We start from the raw sequence: 26,808 nt of genomic DNA, 5'->3' as shown, positions 1-26,808 counted from the left end.
TTCCCCGAAATCGGGGCTCCCTGCGCCTGACCGTGCGGGTAGCCGCCACCTAGCGGGCTGAGAACTTCGGCTATACCCCAACCCGCTCTGCCGGGGGGTCGTGACGTTCTCACGTACTTTCTGTTGCTGTTGTTCAAGGAAATGGAACGTTTCCCTCGGGGCTCCACGTTGGAAGAGGGCCGTGTTTGTGTCCCCGGCAGCACTGCAGGGTGCTGCGGTCACAGTGCTGCTGTTCGCACGGGGTTCGCTGCTGCTGCTGCTCACCCCCAGGGCTCTTTGCCATTAAGAAATGATCCTTAATTTCGGGAAATGTGGTTTATTTAAGCCGCCGCTTGCTTATTTAAAAGAAGAAAATAAATAAACAAATGAGCCATCCCGTGGCTATCCATCATGTGGTTTATGGGCCGGAGGAAGGCAGCTTAATTACCACGAAGATCTCCACCAGGGCGCTAATTGCGGGGCCGCTCCGCCGCAATTAGCTCGCCGCTGCCCGCGCCGCCCCCGCGGGTCCAGCCGGGAGGGGCGGGGCTTGAGGAAGGACCTCCCTCCCTCCCGGCGGGGTGGGCGGGGCCTCGTCTGCTCCGCCCCCCGCGCGGAACGGAGCGGAAGTGCCCGAGTTGCCGCCCGCCGCCGTCGCGCGCGCTGAGCAAGTTGCGCTCCGTTAGGGCGGCTCCGCGCTCGCTCTTCCTCCCTTTCTCACGGCGGCGGCGGCGGCTCCGATGCGGCGGAAGCAGAAGCGCTTGCTGCAGGCGGTGGGGCTGGCGCTGGCCGCTCTCGTCTTCTTGCCCAACGTGGGGCTCTGGTCCCTGTACCGCGAGCGGCAGCTGGAGGGCGGCGGGGCGAGCGGCGGGGAGGGGGCGGCCGTGGGGCCGCCGGGGGCGGCGGCAGGAGAGGCGGCGGTGAGTGGGGGCGGTGTGCTGAGCGGGGCCGGGCGGCGCGCTGAGCGGCTGCGGGGGGCGAGCGCTGAGCTGCGCTGCGGTCCTGCGTGCGAGGGGCTGGGGGGGGGGGGGGGGGGGGTGGGCTGAGCGCTCCCCTTTGGCTGTGAGTTGCCCGGGGGGATCAGCCCATCCCAAACGGCGCGGGGAGGGCCGGGGGAGGCTTTGCCCGACTGAGCGGGATGCGCTGGGGAGTGTCGTTGCTCTTCGTGGGGAACGTGAGGTCTGCCTTTACGTAAGGTGAGGGACGAGGGTTTTGCACGGGGATGGGCTGCAGGTGGGACGCCGGTACTTGCCGTGGATCCGGAGGTCTGCTTGCCTTTCGGCTGAGCGCGGTGAGGGAGTAGAGCGAGCTCTTTGCTCTAGGGAAAAAGAAGGCTTGTCCCATCCTTACAGCACGAAGGATTCTGCCTCCCAAAGGAGAGCCGTCTGCTCCATTTCTCCTCCCCTGCTTCAGGTGGAGGCGGCGAGCAGCTCCTGTTACACCTGGTGCCCCCAGGCCGTGTGGCAAGGAGCTGCAGAACTCAGCCCTCCCTGAGGACAGGACGAGCTCGGGTCCCTCTGCTCTTCCCACTGTGTGCCCACTGCTCAGTGACAGTGCAGCCAGTGGCTGCGTTCCTTCCTTGTCCCGGTGGGGTAGCTGCACATCTAGCAGACAAACCGTTCCTCTCCGTGTGAGAGACAGCAGAGCTAGATCACCCAAATCAGACATTTGTAAGCTCAGCTTAGCTGTTTTACTTCTGGCAATGTAATTTCTTTATCCAATTCTTGGTTTGGCTCTGTACCATTAAGAATGATGGGGATGTGAAAGCTTGAAATGTCAGTGTGTAACTACCATTTCAGCTGCTGTCTCACAAGACTCTCCTTCTTCAGGACCACTTAAAACTCTTGGTTGTCTAAATCTTTCCCTCCTTGGAGACTTGCATTATGACTGCACCGTAAAGGTAGAGAAACTTCCTGTGGCAGTTCCTCTCTTGGAACAAGGCATAGCCATGCTGGGATGGGGCTCTTCCTTCCCAAAGAAATGCTTTCCAGATGTGACCATTTGGGGTTAAGCCCTGGTGTGATTATCTGCTCGTGTCCCATGCTGATGGGGGAAGAAGCTGTTGTGTGCCATATAGTGGTTGTGCAGCTGACCCTCAAGACTGCACAGAAATCCTTTTAATGCGCGCAGTGCTTGTAGCAAGAGCCTATGGTACTTGTGCTTGGGCTCGTGTTGTGTGCAGGCAGCCTATTTTGCATTGCTGACATAACCCAGCCCTGCAGGCTACTGCTGCACAGCTTTGCATAGTTGGTGTTTTGGCAAGGTGAAGATCAATGTAAAATCGTGGCTTCTAGGCATTATGAAGGAGGAAGCTGGTAATTATCCTTGGGAGGCTTCAAAGTTCCTTGCTGTGGAGGTAGCAGTTAATTTTGGCTAAGTCTAGACCAGCAGAAAAGATGGTAACAGGCTTACTTCTTCTTTTGGTCTTCCAAAATGGTCCCTGAGCTGTGGGCTTTGGGTAAGAGGAGCTGTAAGCCTGGCAGTTTCTACAGCGCAGTGCATCACTGCTGATTTCAGTATATGTTCAGTCATCTCAGAAGTAAGATATGTCATATTACCTGCGCTATGCAAAGTGTTTGTTCCATTTTTCTTTATCCTATAGCTGTTTGAAGCATGACAGCTGTCCATAAATTTTGAGGTCTGTTTTGTTTTGTGGGTGTGTTGAACTGGGCGGGAAATATTTGTGCTGATTGCAGGGGAATTTGAAATGAAAGCTCCAGTGCTTGTGCAAACCAGAGCTGCTGGGTGCAGGATGAAGGCTCAACCTTCCCTTTTCAGTAATGTGGAGCTGTGGGTCACAGTGGGTCTGATAGCAAAGGCGTCGGTGTATCATATGTGTGTGTTTTTCAAGGACTGGGCCCTGAAGTGATAGCTGCAGTTACACTGAGCAATGGAAAACGTACCCCGAAGGACAGCTGGCTGCCACGGTGAAAATAATTTCAGATGAAGCAGAATAAAGATAAAACAAATGGTTGTTTGTTTTTTTTTTTTTTACTGTTGTCATAGAGTTATCTGCCAGCTGACTGCAGAGAGTTTGTCGGGCACTCTCAGTGCTGATGATTCCAATGGTCCTGACAGCCATTCACAGTTTTGTACAGCTCATCACCTTCCAGCTTGTAATGAATGTGCTGTTTGTCTGCTTGCTCATGAACCCGTACAGAAGGTCTGACTTCTTAACACCAAACCTAGTAAGACCATAGGAGGCTATATCATAAAAATCAATATTCGTTGCAGTCAGAAAAGAGTTGTTTTTTTTTTTTTTTTGTCTATTTCTGGCTTTAATTTGCCTTCTCGTGCAGGCTCATGTCTGTATTGGAGGCATTTTAGACATGATACAAAATGAGGTTTTCAATGAGATCTCTGTTCCTGCTCATTCTTTCTCTCGAATACCGCTGCTGTTCAGTAATGTTATCTTCCAGAGTTACAGCAAAAGGAGAGAGGAGTTTTAAGATGTGGTTGGATTAAAATGGTAAAAGAATTCCTGGAGTATACAGTTGCAGTGTTAAGATCTGGATGTTTAAATCATGCGTGGTGTTTGCGTAGCTGTGCACCTGTGCTGCGTGTTACTTTCATAAGGGTGGTGTATCCATGCAGGCTATCTTTGACTTGTTTAATCTTTCTAGTGCCTGAAACAGAGCTATCAGAAAGTTAAGCAACCAGGAGCCATGTAAATATATTCCTGAGAAGGTTATGGTGGATTGTTTCTGCAGAAGTTCCTGGGCAGTTAATTGTTTCTGCAGTTACACTTTGAGGGTGGTTGAAATTAACAGAATTGCTTCGACACCGTGGTTCAGGTCTGGGTTCTTTCTTTCTGCCCTTGGGTTTCTTCTTCTGGAGCTTTGCTGGTTGGGTCTCACCCTGCAGAGAAGGGATGGCTTCAAGCTGTGGCGGACCTGCCCCAAGGTCATGCTGCAGGTGTCAATATTGCATTGATTTGCTTCGACTACGACTGCATGTGCAGAAGCATCCTTTATCGTAATGGATTTACGATTGCTCATCAGGCAATATGAAGTCCTTTATTCATGGTGTGTGCAACAAGGTTGGTGGGGTGGTGGCTCTCGATAGGGATGACAGGATGGAGGTACTAAAATGCTCTGCTGATAACAAAAGTATTGGCTTAGCTTCATATATTCAATATATTTTTTCCTCACCAGCGTGCATATATCAGCATGCGAATGTAATAAAGATTGACTTTGGTGTAGTTTCATCTTTCTCTTTATATATTTTTAAAAAGGTATTCGGTAGGTAAAAAAAAACATGATCTGCAAGCGTGGAGGATTTCAAGAGAAATCAGCCTGTTCCTTTTGTCTCTTGAATTTCAGCTCTCTGCCTCAGAGGCTGCTGGGCACCGCCGGCTCAAACATTTAATTGCTGTTTGGTCCTGCGGTTTGTAAGACACAGATGAGTTAGTCTGTGGGCTGGTAGTTTGTGCTTGGGCTGATGTGATAGCTGCATGAGTCCTAATCCTCTGCAGAGATCCCCCTCACTACCTGCCTGGCCGCGCTGGAGATCCGCGCTGCATGGTGTGTGCTGTTATGGGAACGTGGTGCCTGGACTCCAGGAGAGATTAAGCTCGAACATCTCATTCTCTGAATTGCTGGATAAAAGCACTGTGGCAAATTAGCAGCCTTTCCTTTTATGCATTTCATTTGATATGATGCATGCTTTATAAAGTCACCCTGTAGCTTGTTGTAGTAGTAATTTGTGCTCTATAAAATCACTTGTGAGCATGATGGAAGTATATAAATCACAAAGCTGATTGTGTGGTGCCCTCTGCTGCCAGCTCTACCTGGCTGCTCGGGGCTGTGAATGAGACACAGGCTTCAAATGTGATTGAAGACTTGTGAGAACGCAGCCCTTGGGCAATTTGGGGTTGTAAACTTTGGCTTTGGTGCAATTAAGTTCCAAGTGTCTGGGCTGTACTGCTGAAAAAGCAGCCCTGGTTTCAACCTAAGCAGGGAGCAGCGAGTGCTGCTTCCAGAATGCTGCTCACCTCTTCTTCACCAGAGGAAGATCAGCTTTGCCATACCAACCCCGGGGCAGCTATGAAACTGTCTCTGGCTGTCAGCTTCATGTTGCTGCTGGCACATGCTGCTTGAGAATGGGGTGATTCTGCAGACTTCCCCTGCTTGGAAGGCTTCCCCAGGGCTTGGGAAGAGAAGAGGAAAACCTTTCTGCTCTCTGCCAGCCAGAGGTAAGCAGAAAGCCAGCTTGTCGTGCTGCCTGAGTCTTTGGCAGTGGCACACTGGCCCTTGGTGCTGCAGCTGAACTTTGAGCTTGGCTCTGTGTGACACCTTTGAGGCTGCCATTGTTGCTTGTGTTGGCTAGATGCTTCCTAGCTGATGCAAAAGCAAACTTAGAAAAGCTTATTTTGATAAACACAGTGTAAAACAATTGGAATGTAAGGAATGAAATGCAAGTTAGAGCTAAAACAGCTATTTTTGTGTGGCCAATTTCTAGAACTGGCTACTCTGAAGTTCATTATTTCAATATAGTTGTGAAATAAGCAGTTTTTCCTGGGCTGACTAAATGTTGTACTACAGAGTGAGCTTATGCAAAAGTTTCTGTCTTAGAAGGAAAGAGGGCAGGGGGGGAAGAGTTTTGAAGCACAGAGTACGTGAAGTGGTGAATCCATCTTGCAGCTGCGAGGTCCCAAGTTAACCTGGGAAAAGATGCTGATTAAGAAGTTAGAGCTTTCACTGATCTCGTTATTTGTGCTGGTGGTCTGAACCGCGATGGTAACACATCATTGAATGAACCAACAGGCTGTGTTCTAGCTCTCCCCTATGTTGTGTGAAAACAGGGGGAGTCTTGTACTCGTATCCCACAGGGTTATCTCTGCCCTGGGGCAGAGGATCCATGGGCAGGTAGTTCTGTGGCTGGCCGTTGAAACATCCTCTGTATGCAGTTCTTAAGCACTGCCATGATTAACTCTCCTTTAAAGGAAATTTTTAGCAGGAAAATGTTCTGGCTCCTGACATCCGTAGGTCAGCAGTGAAAGCCGTAATCACACAGCAATCTGCAGAGCTGTATGTTTTCCCAGTATGAGCAGGGATCAGATGGTGAGACAGCAAGATTTATGAGCAACTGTAGTTACAAATTTCCTGCCAGCAAACTGCCATGTGTTTGACCAACTGGGAAAATATTGGAAAGTTCCTTATCACTGATGGTGTGTTGAAGTCAGGCAAAAAATGCTTTCTACCAGACTGAGGTAGTATCACCTTTCACGTAGCATCACATTCAGTGCAGGAGATCTGACGTTTGTAGGCTCCTATGGAGTGTGCCATAACCAGAACGCAGTGCGTGGGGCTCAGTGGTGCAGTGCACATCAGGGAGGTATGAACACATGTGAACAGAGCAGTTGTGACATTGGCTGTCAAAGGACTCTGCCTCTCTGGAGGGTCCATCATGCTTCGTGTCTTCCATGTTATTCTCTCTGTGGATTAACTTCAGTAAGTTGTGCCGCTTTAAATTGCGTGATACCATAAATATTGCATTGTACGGTGCAGTCACAGGGACAGGTGGCTGCAATAGCTTTGTGCATATGAGATCTTGGACAAGTAGCAGAGAAGCACTCGTGTTTAGTGATTGAAATGCACATATAGGTCTTCTGGCACACTTTTTTTAGAAAACTGGAAAGGAATTTTTCCATAACGGAGTGGATTAAGATCTAGATAATCTGGTGGGATATACTGGAATAGAAAGCAGGTGTCAATGACTACTGAAATGATTGTTTTTTTAAATGTCATTTAAGCAACGCTTATGTAGATTCTGTTAAAGCTGAATAGATACTAGCTTTGTATCTAGCACTTCTTAATCTGGAATCAAATCAGGAGTGACTATTCTGCCCTAAATTTGTACTTTGTCTTAATCTGAACCAGCCTCCCAGGACAGAACCACTTCAGGCTGGCCTGGTGTGGTTGGGCTGCTCATGTATTCCCTTTATATGCAGTTTTATCTGGGATTCCTGTTTCTAGAGAGGGCTGCGAAAGAAGCTCTGACTGCAGATCCCAGATTGTTTGCAGAATGCTGTCAATGGGTTTTTTTGGCACTGAACAGAAATGTGAATCTGTTCATCAGATTTCACAGACACCTGTACAAATCCTGATGCTCAAGTCGCTTTCAGGAGTATAACAATGACTCTCTATTCCCTGATCCAGAAATCAGAGCACATCCCCCTCGATTTTGTAATTCTCTGCTCTCCTTTAAGACTGCCTTTTCCATTTTGTTTGCCATGAACAAACTTTCACGTTTGTTATCTCCTTTGGAGTTTACCTTCAGATAAACAGATCTGGCGTGCTGCTCTTGACTTCTTACAACTTGGGGAGCAGAAAGTGCTACTTGTCCTGCTCCATTCAGCACAAAACATGACCTCTCAGTGGTAATGGTATCTCCCCTATCAGTGTAACTGACACTCGTGGTGTTATTTTGTGTTACCTCGACTGGATAGGTAGGTAACAAGGATGAGAGTGTTTATTACACAGCTTTGTGAGAAATACAAGCAGTACTGGGTATCAAGTTATGGCTGACTTGTCAGACTGTGCTTCTCTTGCCAAATTTAAAGGGTCTGATGGATGACTGGAGAAAACTACCAGTCAGTAAAACCAGTCAGTGTGGCACAAGATGTTACTGGGCAGCCCCTCTTCTCTAAAATCTTGGGTAGAATGGGAACTTACCTGCTCCCATGTCTGAGATCTGCTGGCAGCTCTGCATCCAAGTCCCACGTGCCCCTTAAAATATAAGAAATGTGTCACTTGACACTTCTTATTGTTCATAAACTTGATAAAGCTTTAAATTGTGGCTTCAAAGAAGGGAGGTCTGCCACGTCTTGGTCTTTAAATTTGCTTTTCTTTCTAAATAATTAGCTCTTTTCCTTGCCCTTTTGCAGTTGCTTCATTTTCTCTAATCTTAGCTCCGGGGTTAAAAGAGAACTCTCTGGAGCATATATCTATAATTAAGGCTTTTCAACCACAGTTACAGTGGAGTACAAGCAGTGCTCCAGTGATGCCAATACCCAGGGAAGAAACTTGTTTCAGTAGAGAAGCTGCTGAGTTTACTGAGACTGAACTTTTCCAGCTGTCCCACTCGTGGAGTTCCCCTGATGCTATTCTGCACCTTCTCACTTCGCTGAGTTGCCTTTTTAAGGCTGATGACATTTTCTGCAGCTCACAAGAGAAGTTATTTATTCTTCTTGTCACTTTCTTGGAAGCACCAACTCCTAGCTACGGCGATTAGTGTCCATCATGAGCGTTTTCAGAAAGCTGGGAGAAATGTCAGCCAGTTCATTTTTAAGGTCTGACTTCTTCAGGTCTTAGAACACCTCTCTTCAGGCATCTTAATTAAAACTGAGTTCTGGTTAACAGTACCAAAGGTGAGTGGCATTCAACTGACTTTCATCTTTTGGAAATCATTATACAAGTGCACAAATGCGTTGCCAGCAAAGTAAGCCTGGGGTGAGATCTGTCTTGTTGTCTGGGTGCTCTCACAGATCTTCCAAGTGCTGTGAACAAGCGCCTGCTTGGTGGCAGCTGCTAAATGGCAGCTGGTGGGGCTTGAGATTTGTACCCTAATAAGAGTCTCAAATGGAAAAAATCATTGTAAGCGAGGTGTAACTTGTGTGGATATTGTGATTCTTTCCTTAGCAAGAAATAGAGGAGAGTGGAAGGGAAGTGGAGGCAGCAAAGACTTGAGCGCACAGCAGCATGGAACCTTGAGTTTTAATGTTTGTTCAGTGCCTGTGTCCTCCAGGCTCAAACTCTTATTAATCTTTCAACTGCAGTACTTTTTTTTTTTTTTTTTTGTCCAATTAGCACAAGAAGTAGCAGAAAGTAACTTCTAAAAATTGTTTCTCAAAGCAGTGAATGGTGCCATCCTTCCCTGCCAAGCTGAGTGTCACCAATTTGTGTTCAGAGCTTCTCCCCTCAGCGCTGATGTGTATTTCTCAGTTGACGTAGCAGTGGCTTGATGGCATAGCTTTCAAATACAGATCTGTCCTGTGTGGCTGCAGGTTCACAAAGCGACTGCCAAAGTCAAAATTCCAAAAAGCGTTTCAGAGTGTTTGTTTGAAATGCATAGGAATTCCGGCTGCCTGCTGAAATAATGGCCAACCAGGCATTGAGTTTCAAAGAAATCTGAAAGAGGTTGTTGGTTGTTGCTTTTTTTTTTTCTCCAGGTATGGATTGTTGAACTTCCACTTCAAACTTGCATGAACTCTCTTCCTGCTGCAGAACTTGTAGTCAGTAATAAGTATAAAGGAATTGCAGAACAATGGTGAATCTATCTGTGTCCTGCAGGAACTTTTTTGAATGAATGAAGTCTACATTTGTATGTCTCTGCTCTGTCCTTTGAACAACCTGATTAGAATGGAAATATTTTTTTCCTTTGTTGGTCAAATTCTTGCTCTGTTTCAGGGTTTTGTTGGATCTGATCTGAACGTGCTATTAGCAGTCTGCTGCATGCAGAGCTGCTTTGCTTCTGCCCACTTGAACAACTGCTTTTACAAAGCTGGGTTGCTATGAAAGGTTCAGATCTGCTTTCTCTCTAAAGCCTGAAATCCTTTGCTTGCAATTACGTGTGCAAACTAAGATGGTTTTCTATCATCCTCTTCTCTACCTTTGCTTATAAATATGTAAGAAGATCTAACATTTAAAATCTTTAATAGGCAATCTTGATTTTTCCTGAGTGGAATATCATGTGGGCTTGCCTCTGTGTAAATTATTTGTTCAGATTCATTGGGAAAGTTGCTTTCTTTTTGTTTGCATCGTTATCAATAAAACGATTTTTCTCCATGATGGAAAAGAGACACCTTATGTTTCTCAGCATCTCTCAGATGAAGTCCGAAGGAGGAATTTTCTGAGGCATTAGTAAACATGAGCTATTGCTTAATAAATAAAACAAGCGAAAGTGTTTGAGTGTTCTCAATGCTCAGACCAAAGTTTTCAAACATGTCCTAGGATGTGATGCTCCTTTGAAAAACCAAAGTCTTAGTGACTTTGATCTAAGGTATGATACACAAACACACGTAACCAGGTCTAGCATCCCGTAAGATTATTTGGATTTTCTTTTTATTTTAGAAGAAAGAGCAGTTCCTTCTCTTCTTCTCGTCTGACTTTAATCTTAACTCCATGTCCTTGAAAGTGCTGCTCTTCAGACACTGCGCTTTCGGCTCAGATGAGTGAAATAAAAAATCTATTCCCTCACTAAAGGGAATCAGAACCTCAAAAGGTGGGTAAGTACAGGTGTTACTCTGCAAAAGGCTTTGGTTAGGCAGTAAGTTACTTGCTGTAACGTTGCAGAAGAGCTCTTGCGTTTAGCTAACATGCCTGTCAGTTCATGTTAGCCACTGCTGAATAGGGTTCCGTTTCTCAAGAAGAACTAAACCCTGTCATTATCTTCTGTGGTTTCACGTAGCTTGCAGATTATCAGTTGTCAGGCTTTCATGTGTGATAGCCAAATAATAAGAAACAACCCTTTTTTCATACCTGCATGTGTTAGCTTTGCTGCTCCACCAATACACTGTGGGCTGCTGCTGCTGCTTCTCTCTGCTTCTCAGCCTGCAGCTTGCTGTGTTGGAAATATCTAAAACTAATGTTTACTTATTACTGTTTCGTGCAGTCCAATTCTTTTTGTGGCTGTTTTGAAATCCTGTTTAAGAAACTGATTACATCTGCAAAAAAAAAAAAAAAAAAAAAATCTCACTTCAAGAAAACAGCATCTGTTCCCAGGTCTCCTTCACAGTGGTGGAGAAGTTATGTTGGCACAATTAAACTGTACAGAATGAGACTTCCCAATATTGTTTTGCTTCCCTGAGTCTGCAGGCATGGAATCACGCTTCAGAAACGTCTGTAAAGTATCAGAAGACTTGGGATTTTGATGCAGAAACTGGCAGAAATGTATCTGGAGGGAGAAAGAGGAGAGAGACCAGAAGGCTAACGAAATGCTTATCATTGTTAGCATTTTCCTATTGTTGCTGTTGGCTGTTTGGAAATGTGAAGGGGAAATCAGCCTTAAAGGAGTAAATTGTCCCAGTAATCACCATATCTCTTCCCTCTTCCTTTAATCATCCAAACCCATCATGTTTCTTTTTTAAGCTTAGGATGGATTGAGAAATAAACAATTTCATTGAATTCCAACACAGGCAGCTCCAGCTACAGGAAGAGGTGCTAGTGAAGCTGGGAGTGTGTGATGCTGCACCGGGAGTGCAGGTGCTCAGAGCTCAGTTCTTTAGCACGGATCTTTTTAGGTAAACTCACACGTTCGTGGAATTTGCATCAGTTACATTTGTCTCTTGCACTTTGCAGAAGGAGCTGTTACATTTTGGCAAACGTGGAATTCCTTTGGAGAAAAGCAGGAGTGGGGAATTGTGCTCTGTGCTTTGCTGAGCGTATGCATTGTGGTTAAAAATACATCTTTGTATTGAGATTTGGCCAACGCCTCCTTCGCACAGTTGGAATGTGTGAAAGCTGCATCTCCACTCTTCCAATTTGTTAACATTTATCAAAATATCCCTGAGTGAGGTTCATTTAAGCATTAAGGGCATCTTTACTCAAATATTGCCAGAGGAACTATTCTGTTGTGCCTTCTATCATTGCTCCTTATAAAACAGATGATTTAAAATCTTATGAGGAATGTCAAATATATATAATGTTGCAATTGAACTTAAAAAAGAGCAAGCAATTCTATTATGAGATCCATCTCCTATTTCACTTCAGATTTTTCTCATTGTTTTGACAAGGTAGGCATGAGTCACTTGCTGTTCTCCTCCTGTGGTGATAGATCCAGATATTTCTTGAGAGTAGCTCTTCCCATGTTGTCTCTTGACTTCCCTGGGACCCTGCTGTCCTATTTGAACCTCAGTGTCCCATGTAAGCACAAGTTTGTGTCTTCAAGCTCTTCAGTTTATCTGCTTGTAGGTTGTCTCACCACCTATCTCAGCAGGTCAGCACTGGGGAGAGGGTCTTTGCTGCCGAGAACTTCCTCAGCAGAGCTGCCAGATGCACATACATCTGTGCTGCTGCCGTGTGCTCTCAGCCAAAACAGAATGCCATTGCTAAATACAATGTAATGTGATTTAAAAAAAACTTTTTTTTTGCAGGTAGGTGCATGCAAAAACTTGAGTTAAAGCCTCGGTAATCAATCTTAAGGTGAATCAGTTCTCCTTTTCCCGTATCCTTCTAAGCAGGATGTCGCATACACCGTCACCTAAACTAATTCTTAAATTCAAAAGTCCAGATCTGATAGAAATGTACGATCTATAGCTGTTCCAGCTGCAGTCTCCTAAATGACCCTGAGGAGAGGCTGTCTCGAGCTGTTTGTGATCACAGATGCGGGTTGTGAATGGGGGTGTGGAAGATTAGAAAAGTCTTATCTGAAACGTGAAGGGTGCTTCTTGAGTTGTCCTTGATTTCAATTGCTGTGGAGTGTCTGTGTGTAGAAGATAATAGATTTTCTTCCTCCGTAGTTGCATATTTTCTGCAAATACGAGCTTGGGCCATCTGATTAGAGAACTAGAGTCCTTGGCGAAGCCAATTACATACAGACTAACAGGAAAGTGTCTCAAACTTCAGTCGACGCCAAGATCCTTTTCCTTGCTTTTCAGCCTAGGCTGTTAAGGGCACAGAGTAACGCTGGTTACCAAAGGTGAAAGACTTCAGCTGTGGAAACAGGTGAAGTGCTTGTGCCTTTCAGATAATTTCTGTAATAAGAGGCTGCTCCTCTAGAATGTCTGAGGAACAGCTGTAAATTGATGCACATGAGGAGGGAGCACTGATAAATTAGCTGAGAATTGTCAGTCGTGCAATAAAACTTCAAATATTGGCTTAACCTGAAAATGTTATTGTTTTCAAACATCCAGAGAAAAAAAGCATAGTCTTGTATTTCATTTAACAAGCCATCTGAAAACTTGGTTTAAAAAAAAAAAATAAAATTATCTCTAGAGGGTATGAGTTCTCAAGTGAAGTCTATTTTTATAGTCCTTGAAAACAAAACCTGACAGACCATATTTGCCAGCATGTGCATTGCTCTGGTGACAGCGTTGCTTTTTACAGCATGCCAGAGGAAACGCGCTGCGCTGGAGCATATGTCAGTGATTAGTGGGGCCAGCACTGCAGGATGGAATGGGAGAAGGATCGTTGTGTGGAGAAAGCACTGGATGGGCTGAATGTGAGAAATGTAGTGCTTTGAGGAGTACTTTTGGAGAAGGAATGGAGAATAGATATTTTAGGTTATCTGCATGTTACTAATACGCTTTCTTGCAAATTGTTCACATTTAAGCAAGTAGACGGCTCATTCCTTTCTCTGTGTATTTCCTTCAGTTTCTTCATTTAGATAACTGTTTTCTATCTCTTGTGGTTTGTATGGTACAGGCATTTGCACGCTTGGTTTGTGCCAGAGTGAACTGAAAACCCTTGAAAGTGAGACTTTGGTGCTTAACTCCCTTGTGGATGGAGGCCTAAGTGGGTTTAAGGGCTTAGGCTGAGTGATCTTCTGAAACCAGCTGATCCTCCTCAGACCTGAAGCCCACGTTCAGGTCTCTTACCCTTGGGGTGTGTGCTCAAGCTTTGCTCCTGTGCAGCTCGGGGTCCTCATTGCCCTCATTGCCTCTTCCTCATCAAAACCCAGCTGTGATCTTCAGCATTGCCCCCTTGGAGGACAGCAGGTTCAGAGCATGATGTGCTCTGCATGAGGCATGTGGGACTCTGGTATCTGCATTCAAAGCCCTGGGGTAGGGAGAAGAAGAGGTAGTATACCTAAGACCTGGAAAAAAACAGTGTGAAAGATGTGCCCTACTCAATTGTTTTACATGTGATTCTGAAGGCACTTCCAGATCTCACTTAGCACCAGAGATCCCTCTGCAGGAATCGCAGCATCACGATGTAAACCTTTATAGTGGATTTCACCTTCAGTGTCATGCACGTGGTCACCAGTCAGTTGCTGTAAAAGATGTTCCTTCCTTACTCTGTTCACACATTGTCAGTTATACTGGAGTTTGCCAAGTGTGTCATATAAATGAGAGCAAAGTAAGCGTGCTCTGCTCCATTTATCACAGTGGACATTAGTGTTTTAACTTTACCAATGTTTATGGAATCTTTCCCTCTGAAATCTTGTCAGAGAAGCTCAGTACCATTTGGATTAGGGAAGGTCAAAAGCAGTAAGAGAATCCCTGAAAACTAGAATGTATGAGATGCTGTGTAACACTGTGCTTCCAGAGCTGGGATCATCAAAGTCAGACTGACTTCTTGTAAGTAGGAATTTGGCTACTAAGATTTAAAAAAACAATGCAAGAAGCAAAGTTATTTCCAGTTAAATCCAAGCTCTGAGGTTGTTCTGTCTGGAGCACTCTATGACTGTCATTTGCCCAGCTTACAAACATTTGGGGTAGGTTTTTTTCCTCTCATATTTAGCAGCTTTTATAGAACTATTTTAGGTCTGTTTTTATTAGTCTATAAAGTTCTTGCTTCTGAGTAACTGTTAAGATAATTAGAAAAGCAGAATTAAATCCTCTGAGCCCATTAGGGGAAAATGATGGCTCCATGAGAACTGACTTCTATTTCTGTAATGCAAGGGGAGGCCTGGTCAGAAGTCTGTAAGGAAGGAGTAAAACACTCAAAGGAAAAATGTTTCTGAAAGCTGCATCCACTGAAAGCATGTTTATTTTCCTTCCCTGAAGTTGTTCTGTAGAAAATGCCTTAAAAGTCAGGTTGTTTGCTGGTACTGGTAGCACAAAAAGCAGCTTCCCAGAAGTGCAGTAATTTGACTTCATACAGTGTGACAAGTAGTCTGCAGCTTCCTGAAAAGGACAGCTGGATTTTCACTGCTGGCTGAGTCCGGTGTGAAGATCTTTGGCATTTCCAGTCTTCTGATGCCTGGTGAAATCACTGTAATGCTTTGTCTTCTGTCTCAGATGTGAGATTTGTGGATCTGTTTTTTCCTTCCCTAGCTCATCAGTACTGTGAGACGATCTGACTTTTGAAACTTTGTTGTTTTTCATCTCTTTTTTTTTAATTCCTTAAAATTAAAGGTCTAAACATTTAAGAGGAGCACTGGCTTACCTCATCTGTGAGTCACAGCTTCACAATAGCAGCATGTCTTCAGTAAAATGTTTTCAAGCTCATTAAAGTTGGATTAATCAATGATGTGTTGATGTAGACTTTTGGCTGTGTCTGCAGCTACAGTCCTGTTCACAGCGCTGCTATGCGCTGTGTATGTGATATGCGTGTAGCTATTTCTTTGCTGCTATCCCTGGGCAGCAAAGGAAAGGCAATAGCTCTGATCACAAAGTCAGCAGTGAGGAACTGTATTTGTCTCTCTTTTTCTGGTAGAAGGTTGTTGAAACTGGTGTGTCTCAGTCTTCAGAGGTCCTGATGCACTGTGAAGGTGAACTTGTGTGTAGACTCTGGCAACGTGTTCCATTCACAATGAAGAAAGGAACACCAAAGGAGGTTTTCTTCCATTCCAGTACTGAACTTTGTCAGCTTAATATGCATGAGTTTGGACGTGTTTGTTGCTCCTGGATTAGGCAGTCTGGCTTCTGTTCTCATTTCCAAAGCAAGAACATGTAACACATCACCATTCGCTATACCTGTAAGCTGTTCTTAATTATGTGATGTATGCAGACAGCAAGAAGGGTTAGGACCTGGAGGAGAGACCAGTGTGTGCACCTGGGTCTTGCTGGAAATCATTGGGTACAAAGCTTCAGAAGCTTGTAAAAACTCTGGGCAGCTCCTTGGAGGAGGAACCTGGCTGATGGAAAAGGCCCTGAAAGCTTCTTGGTTATGGAGTGCTTTTAAAATTTAATGACATATAATCCAACATTCTATTTGTGTGTCTGGGCTTATAAATTTAATGATGACTTCTAGCAATTCTGTTTACTACCTCCTGCATCAAGTCCTTGTGTCAGAACTAATCTCCCTCCAGAAGATCTTTATCTTAAGATAGGATAATACTTGAAAACACAGGAGGGAAAGGCAGCAGTTGCAAAGATATCCCCGGGTTTCTTGAAGTTCCTCAAATCTTCTATCTTCTGTGGTTCAAAACAATCTTGGCTTTAGCTTATGTTATGAAAACTACCTCCCTATTAGTCTGCAGAATGACTTGGACAACTTACAGGGAGCATGAGATTAATGTGATCTGCAGCCAAAATGGTAGAAGCATTAAACTACGCTCTTTAGCAAAAAAAAAAAGAAAAAGCTGCAGAAGGCTTTCCAAAGGGTTTTATTGTAGCTCAATCATAGCTACAAATGTTGGCTTGTATTCCTGGAACACTCCATGCTTGAGAAATGACACGTTTATCAGCAGGAGTGGGTCAAGTGTTAGTTTAGGTAAATACCTGCCACATAATGCCATGCCATCACTTGGGTCAGCCCTTGCTGCCTTGCTGTTGGCTTCTGCTGAGCACTCTGTCTCTTCTGAAAGGTGACAGAGAACGTAAGGGACACTGCTGAGCCTTATGCCTTCTGACTGCTGCATATGAGATTTCCATAACTTGTTTGGGGTTGAAAGGGTAAGGAGGGGGGGTTATTCTATTCCTGTTAGTCAAACTGTTCTCATTTTTCTTATGCTTTTGATGTATAGCTCTGTGCCCGGTCTGAAATGGGATGCTGCTGTAGTGATTCTTGTTCTTCATGGTGCTTTACATTCAACACAGACTATTCCAGTAAAAGAACTGTGTCTTGCAAGTCACTATTCTCTGACTGCAGGAGAAGCTCTAGCTGTCCCCTAGTTACAGCTGGGCTGCACAGGCTGATGTGGGAATGGGACTTGCAGACATGCACCTCTCTGGAACACGTGGCTTCAGAGCAGAGAGGATGCAGTGTCCCTTTCTTCATGCTGCTCCAGTGTCCCTTCTCTGTGCTGCTGGGGCTGCGCTGGGCAGAATGCTTGGCTCTGCCTCACATGAAGCTGGCAAATTTGAAGTACTGGACAGCTGGCATCCCCAGGACCTGACACAATGCTTTACACAGCGATTAATCAACGTTAATGGAATTGCCTGGTCGGCCTCAATTTTTCATTATGAAGTCAGCAAGGTGGATGGCTTGAGCGCATGTGACAGAGTATGTGCTGCTGCTCAAGGGTGGGACCCTGTTGGAGCACAGCAGTTAAGCACTGCTGTTGGGAAGTGCTTGTGCTAAAGCTTCATTCTTGGACGTGATGGATTGTGTATCCTCTCCAGCTTTCACGTAAAAGAACAGCTCTTTAGTTCTGTGTGTATTGCAGAAATTGGAAGTGTTTAAAGTGTTTTGTTATCTTGCTGTGGCACTGGTTGGATGGGCAGCTTTCTCCAGAGGAACAGCTGATGAATTGCTGGTTGTCACTTAAGGACTATCCAAAAAGAAAGAAAGATTCTTGTGCTGCAGCTTTTTCTGCTCTGTCTCTTGCTATTAGGAGGCCTGCAGTACTTCAGAAGGCTGCAGTTGAAAGAAGTTTCAGAACAGGACCCTGGCAGGGTATAATCTCCTCAAAAGAAATCTCCCAGGAACTGCCTGTGCAGATAAACAGACACTTAGAGGAGGCGTGAGGCCTAAAGAGCAAGGGAAAGTTCGTTTGTATCCAGACTAAGACCCTTTGGCTGTCTGGACTGGGCTTATGCATTGTTTGCTTGCTGCTGGCTGAGGAAGTGCTGTCTGAGCTGTGGATATAAGGTGCTATGCGACATACTTTACTAGCACTTAAGCTGCCTTGACCTAATTTGCTTGATTTTAAAGCAACGAAGACTATCAGTGGCTTGTCAGTAAAAGTAATTAGCAGTTAATAATTAAGTCCTATATGAGCATGACTTGAGGTAACACCTCTGTAGAAAAAGCATGGCAAGTTCATTTAATGAATGATAAAGGGGAGACAGGGTGATTGGGGTGCTCGTGGTACCAAGCACTGATGTGCTGGGCACGTGGCACAGGATGATGTGGGTGTTGCTGGCTGCTCATGGCTGCTGTCCTTCCCTAAGTTGTGGCTGAGCTCAGCCCTTAGCGAGAGCAAGCTCCCATGGGGGTGTAGCACATTCCACAGGATTCCAGATTGTTCTGAAAATGCTTTCTAAATGCTGTCTTAATTAAAGATTTCTCTAAGTCAGAATTAAGTTATTAAAATGTTCCAGGCATTTTCTAGAAGTCTTTGAAAATGGACTACATTCCTTCCCGGGTTGATCTACTCCTTCTTGTGGGTTACAAAGTAATATTGTGCTGCTTGCTTGTTGCAGATAAGTTCAAACAAATACATTTTTTTCTTGCAGCAGTTTTTCATGAGCTGACGCTGCCATTGAGTCACACTTTGGGGTTTTGCAATTTTGTATTTGTGGTCCTTCAGCAGCGATGGGAAAAAAAAAGTCTAGTGTTCCTTAGAGGGTATTTCCCTGAAAGTAGCAGGTTAGATAGTGCCTCTTAAGACCATGCAACATCCAGACTAACATTCACAATGTTTTCCTGCGTTTTTCTTTTTTTTGCATAGTTTGCTGCTGCTGCTGAAACACTGAGTGCTCTACACGATGGATTTTGAACTCTGCAGAAAAATGGTGTTGTGTAGAGTTGTTGGCAGCCAACATATTTGTGCTGCAAGTATTTACTGCACTGATCAGGTGATAGGAAGGCAATAAGTGCTGGAGAGCCTTGCCGTAAGGACAGCTTGCTTTGTCCTGGGTCTGTGCTGGAAGCTGAGAAGGTCTGTGGGCCGTTATGAATAGTGGTTTTAAACCTGAATCTATGTAGTGAGTTCTAGACACGTCTGCCCTCATGTATTGAATGCTTCTATTGGGCTCTGCTGTTGATTTGGGGTTTTAATTTGGGTTTTGCAGACCAATGCACAGACATGCCAGTGGTGATACTGGTCTTGCTGAAACCAGTTGTACAAGTTGGGATGATAAAGCTCCTCAGCAATCATTCCCAGGACATTTCAGTGGCCATATCCAGAAGCCCTGTTACAGAAACAAGATCCACGCAGCACTTCACTGTCAGACTGAACGCAGCCCAGCCTGCTGCATGGTGCTGAACTTCGTGCCAGGCTGCAGTGCGAGGAGCAATTTATAGACTGAAAGCAGCTCTTGGTGCTGGAATGGAGGTGATGACAGATCAGCAGCAGAACTTCAGGCTTTGTAGGCTGTTACTGAAAAGGCTGTGTGTTGAAGGAACTGAATTTCGGTAACAGTAAAGCAGAGTTTCTCCACTTATAAGTTGTGTTGTAAGAGCTCTGGATCTGATGTCTTTCCAAATCCATGTTCTGCATAGATTCTGATGTGGGTTGTTACTTATTTAATTTAATTTTTTTTTTTTTCTTTCCGATTTTAAAGGTATCTTAAGAGATCAGTTGGCATCAGTAGAGTTGCTTCATCTTCCTGGTGAGAGCAGTTAACTTCTGTAGGAGGTGATATTCAATCTCCCTGTACTCAACCAGAGCTAGGGAGATTTGGCTGCTGCTTCGGAGGCCCCTCTGAGCTTGCAGTTAGCCTTTGACTTTTGGCTGCTTGGTTTTATAAAGTTGCAAAAGGTTTAAAAAAATAAAATCCCAACTCTGCCAATTTTTGTTGCCCCTTCTGGGACCTGTGAGCAGCTGGGAAACCGCTCATCAAGTTGATGTTCAGCTTTTGACTGGGAAATGCAAGACTATGTCGTGCCGGGGCTCAGCTCAAAAACAAATGTGTGGTTATAAAGAGAACACTGTTATCTTGTACATCATCCAGGTGTGTGTGTATATATATATTTGTTTTACAGTAAGTGAAATGTTAATTTTGTTCTTTTATATTTGCTTTGCAATCTTCTGGTGTGTCAACAGCCACGTCAGTATCTATCCTGATGGAAGGTTCTGCAGTAGGAATGGGTGACTCTGCCTCCGTCTCTGCAGTGCAGTTGCTCCTTAGGAACAGGGAAGCCTGCTGAGCTGTCAGCCAGATGCAGTGTTCCTGGGAAACTGGTTATTGAGCATTTAAACTGAAGGCAGGTTTTGAAATGTTCTCTTGTGTTCTGAAAGAAGGGTGGGGGCAAATCTTTATGAACTTCACACTGAGATCAGAGACTGAGCAGTGAAAGTGGTGAGTGAGTGCGCTAATCTGTGAGTCTGAGAAAAACATTCATCTGCTGAGAGAAAAGAGTACGACCAGACTGCTTAATTATATCTCCCTTGATTTCCCAGGAGATGTGAAGCCAAAATGTTGTGCTGGAGCAGGAAAAGACCTTCACCTTGTTTGAACAGCTTTCAGAGCCATTCGTTTCAGACCTGGATGAGTTTTTCACTGGGTTAAAATCCCTGCTATCATTTCCTTTCATTTGAAACTGTACGCCAGCATTCATTTGAAACAGCGTAAATTTAAAAACCACAACGTAAGTTACTCGTTTTCTGCATCCATCGTAGTGATATCCTGGATAAAACAATCCCAGGAGACTTATTTCTGGTAGAAATGAAGGGAGGTATGCTGGATATAGCCCTGCTAGGAGAAGTTTTGGAGCTTATGCTTCTTACTGGCAAGATTTTGGATGTCTGACCTGTAGGATCAAAGCCAGCTGAATTATGGGAATTTCAAGGTTCTTTAAAAGCATTTTTCTAAAAAGCCCAAGAAGTCCAATTAGTAGAACTCAATTCGTAGGACTTTAAAAATTAATGGTAAGTTACCTTATGAAATATAGACCACTTGAGAATATGCTAAGAGCAGGCATATGGTTTTGATATTTTTTTTTCCCTCAAACACTGGCACAGCACTGAAGCCAGACAACTTTATTTTCCTGCTGCATTATAACCAGCTGCAGATGTTTTAGACATTATTGCTTCTAAATGTGCTTTGACAAATGTCTCCTGGAAGCCAGGAGCTCTAAATATTGCATGCAGTGTATTCTGAGGAAATGTTGAAAATAAAGTTTTAGGAATTAAACGTTCTGTGTCTGAATCAAGAAAATTTACTTTCTGCCCTTGTCAGGGAATTTACTGGCTGCAAACATTCTTTTACAAGACATGCACAGATGTTAGTCAGTAGGGGCACACATGGAGACGGGGAACAAATGTTGCCACGGATGGTCTCAGTCTGTTATTTACTGGCCTTCTGCAGCTAACAGGAGAAGGTGAGCGTTTGCTTGAGATGGTCCTTCAACACGTTGCTAAATGCTGCAATTAAATGTGTAATTTCTCTAAATGCATGCAAGCACTCAGCGTTAAGCTGGAGCGTGTGTTGGAGCATAAGGGAGCGCTGAGTTCTGTGCACCAGTGGCAGTGTCTCTGCTACAGACACTTCTGTGATACTTCAATGGCTCCATTCAGGATTAAGGTAAAGGATTTCAAATAAAGAGAATTTGATGCTTTTTTTTTTTTTTTTTGGTCTTTGCATAGCTTTGAATTGAATGACCAGGAGGGCATCTTCATTCATTGCATTTTATGTATGATGGCTGCTCCGAAAGTAATGCCTCCTCTTTTACTATGTTGGGCCATGACATCAGGGGCAGATGTTGATGGGATGGCAGTAGAAGTTGAACCTTCCCAGCAATATTGTATCACGTTTTGTTGCTGTGTGACAGCTGGCAGCAGAGAGGCGTTCTGACATGGAAGTGTGACTGAAGCAAATGTGTGTCACTGAATTCCTGCATGCAGAAGAAATGACACCCACTGACATTCCTCAGTGCTTGTTGAAGGTTTATGGAGACCAACCAGTGGATGTGAGCACAGCAAGGTGGTGATTTCAGCAGTGGTGACAGTGATGTGAATGACAGGCCACATTCTGGATGGACCGTGCAGTTGGTGTGGTTGCAGCATGCAGGCTCTTGTTCATCACTAGTGAAAATGCACAGCTAATGATGGTGACAGTTGAAGAATAGTGTTTTGTAGCTGAGAATTTGCTCTATCAGTGTTGATGTGCTCTTTGCATCTGTTGTAGTTTCCATGGCAATAAATAGGAGGCCTTAGTTTCAGAGCAATCTGTGTACACACATATATACATACATTTACGTATACACACATGATGCTGTGTGTGTGTGTATATACACATATATGCACAGGACAAAGTTTTGCTTTTGTGTTCAAACGTATGGGATTGTGGTCAGAGGAGCTACGTGATTACTGACACTGGGAATTGTGCCAGGTAGCCTTGATTTCCAAAGTTCAGGCAGCTTGACTCCCCAGTACGTAAACCAGTCATTCATTCCTTCATAGCCTGCGAGTGGCTGGGGAAATATCTGTGCTTTGCTGTAGGTGCCTCATTAAAAAGTGATCCAGTGTTCAGCACCCTGAGTTCTCAGTGGACAGGCTGAACGCTGAAAGATGAATTGCTCAAAGCTAGGCAGTAGAAATGGCACTCCAGGCATTGAGGTGCCGAAGAGGCAGTCCATCTGAAATGGATGTAGTTGTTTATATGCTGGTAGTTCTTCAATTAAATGTAGTCCTAATTCTCTGCATGTGGGGGTTTCCACCAAAAATGTTTCTAGAGAATTTGAAAGGGAAATAGGGATTGCTTATAAATGTTATTGCTAACTTTTCTGCGAGGTCTGTAGGGGTAAAAAAAATATTTCACAAGAAGTTACATCCATTCTCTTGTAGAGTTAACAACGTATCTGGTTAATGCCTTGCAGAGTAACCATAGGACATCTCCATGTGTGTCCGTGTTACCCCAAAGGAGCCTTCCTCCAGCTGTGGACCAGTTTAGGTATAAGCCAGCCTGTGCTCACTGAAATCCCCAGAGCCTGCCTGGCACTGGGGGACAATTCCAGGAGGAGATTAGTGATGGCAAGCATCAGTGGGTAACTACTTGAGCAGGGGCCTACCTGCCTGCTGGAAGGAGCATGGTGTGCTGCCCTGCAGCAGGAGCCGAATCAAGCAAATGCAAGTCTAATGATTTGGATTTTGCTACTTCACATTAATGTTTAAAACTGCTTATATATAATCCTCCTAACAAATCTCCCCATGCTTTGGGATGGCAAACATTCACTGCTGCGTGCTGATTTTTAAGTATGCTCTGGTTATGCCGAATTCTTGTGCAGCTCAACAGAGGCTCTCACTGATGCCTGGCAAAGAGGAGTTTTCTTGTTTGATTCTGTTGGTATAGGATAAAATGATTCTTTGTACTGGTGGGCTGCAACGAGTGAAATGTTCAGGTTTTGATGTTTCCCAGGCATGTAATGACTGGAAAATGATATATGCCAAATGCGTGAGGGGGGCAGCTCTGCTGATGGTAAGTTGCTGTAGGGCTACTGGTTGGATGTGCTTGGTTGGACATATTTTCTTGTCTTACGATGTGTAATTAGGGAAGTTTAAACTAAATGTTTCTGCTCATAATGCGTATTTTTTCTTAGTGGTTGCGCATCTGAGCCACAAAGCAGTTTTCCCTTGTCACCCAGGGTTTTTCCACTGCCTGCAGGGTTTGCTCTGCTTTCTTAATACTGCTTCATCAGAAAGCTTCAAAGATAGATGGTGCCTTCGGCTGCAGTGTTCTCTTAATGTGTGCTCAGAAGTCCCCTTTCTATAACACGCATGGAGCCTGAAGACCTGGCCGAGATTCTTCTACCATGCATTATTCTGGTTTTCATCTCCCTTACTTCTCTTGGCTCTCCTTCAGCTGTTTTTCACCTGAGATTTTCTCCATCTCTTGTATGAAGTGGCATCACAGTGTGCTAGGGAGAACTGTCAGCTCTCTACCAAGGTAGTTAAGCTTGCAGAACCTGACAGCAGGAAAACTGCATGTGATTTGCCTCTTCAAGTAGCAGTGATTCTTGAATAAGTGATACTGTATTTGGCCTGAAGCAAAGCTGGCTTTGAATGCAAGTAGTTTGGTTATCCCACTGACCTGTGGATCCTCATTTGAAGGGCCCACAATTTCTACAGGTCTGCATTTGTGATGAAGAGACAAATCACGGTTCATTTTCAGAAGCATCAATCAAAAACATACTGTATTTCCAAGCAGCACTCAGAGGGTTGATATGAATACTTTGAAATCTGTAGTAGCTATGAATTTTGGCTCACATCTTTAAGGAAAAGAAAACGATCCCACCTTTAATGGAAAATAGCAAGAAGTTGGCTTCTGTTTGGTTTTAAGGAATTTGGCGTGGTTTCTTGTCCCTGTGGTCTAACTGGAATATCTTGGCTTGTCTGAAACAACTGCTGCTTTTGAAAATGTGTTTAAAAGAAGTGTGGGGGTAAAAGTATTTTTTTCCCCCATCACCACCATGCATTATGGTTTCTTCATACTTTCCCTTCTTGGATGAAATGATTGGCTTACTGTAATGAGAGCTGCTATGTAAATTATTCCAGACAGTCTGAATGCTTCTTACTGAGTATGGAGGATTAAATGATGAAGGCTTTCAACTACATAAGCATTTTTTTGTTTTGTGGTTCATTTTTGTTGTGTTGGTTTTTTTTCCTTCTTTTAGATAATGGTCCTTCTGAAACTTCTCAAGATTGTTTAAACAGAATAGTGTTGCTGTGGAGTTGTTTAGCTGGGGTCATCTTCAGCGTCACTGCAATTAGCACGTTAGCATGGGCTTGACACAGTTCTGAAAACTACAGCAAATGCCCATTTAAAGTTATATATAGGGAAGGTGTTTTAAATTGCAGCAAGTAGTTGAGGATGTCTAGGCACATTAAAACAAAGTGTACCGAGCAGCCAAAAATATCCTGAATTTTGCACCTACCAGGAAGCAGTTATTGACTCCCTCAGGCTGGCACTGAGGTTTCCTTTCTTTTTGACATGAGTGGTTTTCTGCTTTGCCAGGCAAGGAATTAAAACTCCTTGCTTCAATAAGCCTGGCAGTTGGAGGTTGGTACGTGTTCCTGTTTGAAGGAGCGAGAAAACATGAATTGAGTTTGCTAATGGTAGTGATAGCAAGAATGGCAAATGAATTAGCTTCAAATAGTCTGCCTGGCTGATAATAATCCAGTAATCAAACAGCACGTGTTAAGTAGGGTTTGGAGGCATGTCTTGTCTTGTTGGCAGGGGTGCTTTGGTCTTGCCCTCACTTTGCAGATCGTGTCTAAATGGGGAGGTTGGTGGCTCTGCATGTAGCAGGGGGGTTGGAGATTCATGATCCTTTAGGTCCCTTCCAGCCCTGACAATTTTGTGATTCTGTGTCCTGCTCAGTTGTGCTGGTACATTTCTGTATAGGGAATTCCTCTAAATGAGATCAATGAGATGAACTGGATTCAAAATGGGGGGGGGGGGGAGGGAATAAGTATTTTATATGAGCTTGCTCCCAAAAATAAGAGGAGTATAGAACAGTGTAGTTCTGCATGCACGTCTTGCTGTGCTATGTAGAGGAGAGTCTGGTTTCACCTTTTCAAAGACTCTGCAAGGTTCTACCCCAGGCCATGGGAAAAAAGTCTCAGAATTTATCAATCTAACATCAGTTTTACTTGGAAGTACATAGCAGCCTTGGTCCTGCTTGTTTTGCTTTGTGAATTGGGAAGTAATTTCAACAAATTGTTTGTATTAAGAATCTTTCTTCTTATCTTTGTAAGATTGACATCTCTTCTTTATAGTAAATGTTATGGTCCTTCTTCCTCCTAATGTAATTTGTGAAAATCTAGTCCTGTGCAGCTTGCTTCTGAGCTGTTGTCCTAAATAGGATTATGGAAGCACTGACATCTATCTGAGCTTTATACTTTCATAATTCATAGTAGCCAACTGCTCTGCTTTGTGCTTTTGGGGATAGTGAATTTGTTTGGCCTCTCCTCAGAGCAGTAAATTTAGGAAAGACGTAAACATTTCCTAATCTGGAAGTGTCATAAGACTTAAATTTTGAGGTCTCTTTGCTTATTACTTCAAGTTTCAAGAAATGTTCTTAAAAGTGAGGAGGACTGGTTCATTTAATGTGCGCAGCCCCTGGGGTATTTTAGAACATGAGGAAATAGGTTTGGTTGAAGGCATCTACGAAGCAACACAGAAGTGAAAGCTTTAAGAGAGGTGGAAGAGCATTTCCTTGCTCTTTGCATATGTCAAAATGGATTCAGATGTGTTTGGAAGACCACCCTGACAAGCTTTGCAATACTGAGGCTGACTTCTAATGTGTGTTAGATATGAATTATGAAGTGATCTGAGTCCATATTCAGTGTGCATCTGTTAATAGCATAGAATAATTCCGAGTTGTTCCCTAGATTAGATGCCTGGCATATTTATGATTCTCTTGCCTTTCTAGCAAAGGTGGTAACTTTCACATGTAGCGTTTTCAGAAGTCAGCTGCTTTTTTATATTGCCTTAAATATTTTATCTTGTCTCTCTCTCTCACATGTGCTGACATTGAAAATTAAAATTGTATGTACCTGATGGATTTAGTTTGGGATTCAGACTAGCACTGGGAGGAAGAAAGCTTGCAGTATAGCATAATCTTTCCTGATCTCATGGGCAGTGCCTGTTTCTTGCTCACAAGTGTAGGTACAGCTGGCTTTGGTGCTATGGGCCAAATAATCTGCCTACTTCTTGCTGCTGGTTTTGGTGAAATGTGGTATTTTTCCCTTAAGCTTGACAGCCAGCCTTTCTCTTGCAGTTCCACTGCTACTTAAAAAGCCATCCTTCTTACCCCAGCCTTCATCTTCTGTGCATCCTTTTCTTAGGAGTAGCTCTGCAGAAATAATATTTTCCACAGTATGTTACTTGATGGAATGTTATGACACGTTACAGCTACTTGAAAGCAGTTGTTGTCTTTAATTTTATGATGTCAAGTTGCTCTGTTTTAAGTAAGTGCCTAAGCACTCCAGCTCCCTTTTTTTTAAAGGTCACTGTGTGTGATTCACCTGTAAACCTGTCATCTTGGTCTGTCCTCTGCTGTACGGAGGGGAGAACAGATGTTGCTACCTACTGAAGGATGCTTCAGTCACTTGCTGCAGAAGATGGTCATCAGGCTGTCAAAAGCAATCTTTATAGGCAGGCTGGTCTTTCAC

At 44.0% G+C, this 26,808-nt stretch overlaps 1 protein-coding gene across 1 annotated transcript in view; it reads left to right on the top strand.

The window, feature by feature from the left end:
- Positions 1 to 719: 719 nt before the first annotated feature.
- The window catches only part of GALNT10 (polypeptide N-acetylgalactosaminyltransferase 10), a gene marked incomplete at both ends in the record, with an annotated part of 76,632 nt that continues 50,543 nt past the window's right edge, over positions 720 to 26,808 (top strand). Inside the window, one exon of the mRNA XM_079542597.1 lies at positions 720 to 899. Coding sequence (XP_079398723.1) covers positions 720 to 899 — 180 coding nt within the window. The remainder of the gene's footprint in view (positions 900 to 26,808) is intronic.

Source organism: Tetrao urogallus (genome assembly GCF_951394365.1).
Source record: "Tetrao urogallus genome assembly, chromosome: 14".
Classification (NCBI taxonomy): Eukaryota; Metazoa; Chordata; class Aves; order Galliformes; family Phasianidae; genus Tetrao; species Tetrao urogallus.
Note: the sequence above shows the minus strand (reverse complement) of the source record. Positions and strands in the feature narration are given on the sequence as shown.